Consider the following 5,000-nt stretch of genomic DNA (forward strand, 5'->3'; position numbering starts at 1 on the left):
AACAATAATAATAATAATAATAATAATAAATTACACTTTTATTGTCCCGGAAGGGCACTTTGGTTTACAATGGCAAACATACGATTTACATACATAAATAGATAATTATAAATACGTACATACATAAATACATCATTAATAAATACATAAATACACAATATTACACAAATACAGAACTGTTTACAACTATGCAACTGTCGGTCGCCATAGTGCAGTGCCCTGTATTTTGAACTAGGGTTGTCGTGTCTTGCTCAAGGACACACCCCAGTGGCCACCCATCTGATCCCCGTGACACCGACACTTGCTTGACATTACTTGAGTCTGAACTCACTACCCCCTTAGCCATTCATATAACATATATGAGATACCCCTTTGCACTTGCAGCAGAGCCAAGAAGAAACACTGGTTTGTCCAGTAAGATCAGTGAGAATATTATTATGTTTAATGGCACACCGAGAACCCACCATTAACATTTTACACACTCATGGTGATCTTGCGTAAAGAGGCTAAATATACACAATACGGCTCGCTTAGGTGAAATATGACAAACGGGTCAAGCATTTTTTTAAGGTTTATGATTTTCACTTTCTCGTTATTTATGCGAATTATAGAATTCCTTAAACAGATGCAACGTAAGCTACAGGCAAAATATCTGAAACGCTAATCATTTGATATTCGTTCATCAGTTTATACAAGCCCTACTCTGACCAATTCTTCAGGGAAAAAAAGAGAACAAACACACTTATGGGATCACGTTCGATGTCTTTATCATTGTGCTCATGTGAATTGGACCATCAGACAATGCATTCTGAAGCGACGTATTCTTTGGGATACGGGAATATTTGAGAACAGAAAATAACATATTTTAGAATAAATACGTCTGTGGAGTGCTCACCATGAAGAATAACAACGCATCTAGAGACCTGTCTATGGATGTTCTGCCTGAACTCTTCGACCCCGTCAAAGCTATGGAGGAGATGCGGGTGTTCTGCACCGCCTACTTCGCAGAGAACCCGCCCTATAAGGGTAAGTCTTGTTGCTTTTAGATCAGTATAATCAATGAGCAAAAACCACATACTTGAAGATATTCATATTTCTTTTCATTGTTTGTTTATTTGTTTGTTTCTGTATTTTTGTCGTCTGTCTTTATTCGTGTATTCCTTTCTGTATTTCTGAATTTCAGTCTGCATTTTTTTCTTTATGTATTTCTGTTTGTATCTTCCTTTCTGAATTTACTCGTATCTTATCTGATAGAGAGTCGGGAGGGTGAGCGGTCTATTGTTGATCTTACTCCTCCCCTCTCTCAAAATAATGTATCTTTTATTCTTTAATTAATTAATTGAATGATTTATTGATTGATTGATTTATTGATTTATGAATTTATCTATTTATTTATTTATCCATTTAATTTACTAAACCAGTATTGTATGATCTTAATTAATTACAAATGTTTCTGTTTCCACGAATAATATTCTTTTCCAAATTTCATAAGGAGGATGTTGTAGAGGTCTCATTCGTCCGTCTTACGTCTGTCCTATGCCTGGATCATACCTGTTTGTAACTATTTCAGTCTCTACGCTAATCCTCCAAATGAAGATTTATACAATGAAAGATCGCTATAAAATGTTGTGTCTGTCCATGACCAATGTAATATCAGCGTAAGCGGAGCAGAAGAAACAAGAGTTTTTAGTGGGTTTTCCCCCAAAGAGGACGGTAATCCATCCACAAGAGATAAATGAGGCAGAGATTTCTTTACGCCTCATCAGTTTCTGCAGTATCCGTCCCGCTTATCAGAGGGCACCACGTTGAGAAAAGGTCAGGAACAGAATACTACACTTTGATTTGAGCCAGAAGGCCGAAAAGAATCAACAGTTACAAGGACATGTGGCTTCTGCTATGGCCAGTGAGAATTTCTCCTGCAGAGAAGAGCTTGCCACATATAGAGCATATAAACGATTCATTTACACTCGTGGAGGGGCTGTGGATGGTTCCTGTAGCGACGTGAGAGCACTTACCGATGCTCCTAATTACATTAAGCGGTGCAGTGTGGGAACTCGGAGCAACCTCTGTTGGGTCAATGTGTTTAGGGTCATTAATAATTCGGAAAGAGGCTTCCCAATTACTCCTTCGGTTTCTTCTACTTTTAGTCTGTCCCAAGGTTAACTATGTTCCTACCTCTCCATTTGCCAATTTCTTCCATCAGTCAAATAAATAGGGAAATAGTTTATCTAGCCTGTCTCATATTACCTACTTACTATGCACTTTCTTTCTAAATTTTACTGCTGTCGTCTGAAACTTAGTGATTGATTAGATTAGAATTAGGGGACAGAGCAGTACATCCGGACAGAACTGGAATCTCGGTCGTGTTGGCAGTTTTAATATTAAAGTACCAGATAGAAGCAATGTTCGCGTGACATTATGACCTGGTAAGCGGACACTATAACATTTTCCAGGACACACCCATACACACACCAGTTTGCCGTCACTACTGGGAGTGGGCTGAATTATTAACGAATGCAACGCTTAGCGAATCCGCACTTTTAAGGACACGGATTTTGCCAATTTTAATTGAGATCAATACGACACCCAGTGATATTGAAGGGAATATCGCGTGACTTTTTTTATCTCGCGGAGTGTCAAAATCAGGCTAATTCAATTGGGTTCGTTCTGAATCAATTCCGAGCTAAGAGGCTGAAGTCGACGAAAACACTAGGAGTATGTAGTGCAGTGGTTAGGCGCTTCGCCGTAGTACGTAGAGATCCGAGTTCGGATCTGGATTGGGGATAATTTTTATTGAGCTTCTCGGTTCTTCTGCTGGGATGTTGTATCTTTCTCAGTCCAGGTTGGCCCTCAAAGGCAGGGTCGAAGCCTGACACTTTTAATTATTGATCAAAATTGTGTGTATGTGGACGTAAAAACGATAAGAAATATTCGAGGCATTGTGGAAGAGAAGACTGTAGCTGTAAAGTAAAAAATGAATGGCATACATTTTAGAACATGTATGAAGGTGTAATGTTTTACGAAGAAAAAAGGAACCCTTTTAAAATCAATTTCTTTCTAGCAAGTTTGGTTCGTGTTTATGTATGGCTTTTCTGGCCAATTCTTCGAATAAAACCTCAGATACATGAACTGGTCAAACTGAACTTCCGAACTAAATATATACACCAATAACCACAATGTTTGCTCCATAGGCCCTCTTAGCTACACTGACGGCTGAAGCACGCAGAGATTGCTTGGCCTATCACAGTACTGGACTGTACTTTCTGTTCTTCTTGCTGCGTAATTTATTTATGAACAGCAAGACAAGTAAAATCTAAGCTTCTATGACTACCATTGTCTGAGTTGCTTACTTTACTTTACTTTTACTTTTATCAGCCGCTTATACCCATTTGGGTGTCGCGGGAAGAAAGAGACGTCTCTTTGCCAAAAGATGGAGAGCTTGGGTCAGGGGGATGCCATGAGTTGTTAATGTTTCCCTGACTCCATCTATCCAGGTCTTTCTCGGTCGCCCTCTTGCCTTGTTGCCATCGAATTTTTTTTGTAGGCACGTTGTGATGGGTAATGTATTGGTAATCGCATGAGATGTCCGAATCATTTGATTCTTTGTTGTTGGATGTGATGCTTGACATCATTTGGGCCCACCATTTCTCTGATTACTGTGTTTCTAATTTTGTCTCGCCTGGTCTTGTTTACTGTTTTACTAAGGCATCGCATTCCACATGTTGTAATTCTTTGCTCCAATGTCTTGTCCGTGGTCCATCTTTGGCATTAATAGGTGAGTTCTTTTTTTAATAGTAGAGGGTTTTACGGTGCTCGCAACTGCATAAGGTCATATGAGCGCCAAGTGATAGGCGAGTGTTCGGATGAATATATGATGTTCATCCTTTTGAGTTTTGTTGTCATGGGGATGTTAGGATGTTTCAGTAGTGGAGTAAGCTGATAACTAACATTATAGGCATTTTGTACTCGTGTTCCAATTTCTCTGTTCAGTCGCCCATCCTCTGTGAATATACTTCTGAGGTACTTAAATTCTTGGACCTGTCTGGGACTGTTGTTGTTGATGTGTATCCTGAGTTGCACTGTCACTAAAAGGATTTTTTTTCTCCGAAATTGTGCCTAACTGACCAGAGATTTGGTAGGTCCGGTCATTATCGGACGAAAACAGAACGAAGTCACAGCAAGGGTAGAGAAAAAAGTGAAAAAAGAATAACACCTGGAAAATAATAAGACAACCCTTACACTTTCTTTGTTTCCAAATTACATATTGATCTTTTCTCTATTTTGGAGCATATCAAAGAAGTGATCTGAAGGGATGGGAGAAATACTGGGGCAATATACTTTCATTATGTCTACCACCAAAGAAAAGCTAAGCTGAATCACGCACACTTCTTTAAGATCAACTTTAAAGACCCAAAATGCGATACACAGTAAGTATGGAGAAGAGAATCAGATGCCATTGTCTTCCCCAGAGAAGAAAAATGACCAGCGTACGAGCCCCCCCCCCCTCTTCACTTAGACCAGTTCGCCTTTCCCTACTAGGTGAAAAGGCTGATCTGATGTATTTATGCTCCCATCACCCCCCTCCCCCGCCCCTCCCCGGTCTTCGAACTCACTAAAGCTGTGTAAAATAACATCTTTCTCATCGACAGTGCTTTAAAAAAAAAGTCGTGACAAGGGGAAGATAAAAAACACCAAAATAACAACGTTAAAACCATGGCTTTTTGGCGAATAATAATACTTATTATAACAGTAATAATAATAATGATAATAATAATATTACTAATACTGATAATTATAATAATAGTAATAATAGTAACAATAATGATAATAATGATAATAATAATAATAATAATAATAATAATAATAATAATAATAATAATAATAATAATAATAATAATAGTAATAATAATAATTAAAAAAATTATTTAAAAAATGATGATGATGATGATGATGATGATGATGATGATGATGATGATGATAATTTCAGAGAAATATATTGT

At 38.0% G+C, this 5,000-nt stretch overlaps 1 protein-coding gene across 1 annotated transcript in view; it reads left to right on the forward strand.

Annotated features, from left to right (window-relative positions):
• Positions 1–343: 343 nt before the first annotated feature.
• The window catches only part of LOC101855025 (corticotropin-releasing factor receptor 1), a gene marked incomplete in the record, with an annotated part of 122,349 nt that continues 117,692 nt past the window's right edge, over positions 344–5,000 (forward strand). Inside the window, 1 exon segment of the mRNA XM_013083464.2 lies at positions 344–1,026. Within this exon segment, the coding sequence (XP_012938918.2) occupies positions 897–1,026 (130 nt within the window).

This window comes from Aplysia californica, unplaced genomic scaffold (genome assembly GCF_000002075.1).
Source record: "Aplysia californica isolate F4 #8 unplaced genomic scaffold, AplCal3.0 scaffold00233, whole genome shotgun sequence".
NCBI lineage: Eukaryota > Metazoa > Mollusca > Gastropoda > Aplysiida > Aplysiidae > Aplysia > Aplysia californica.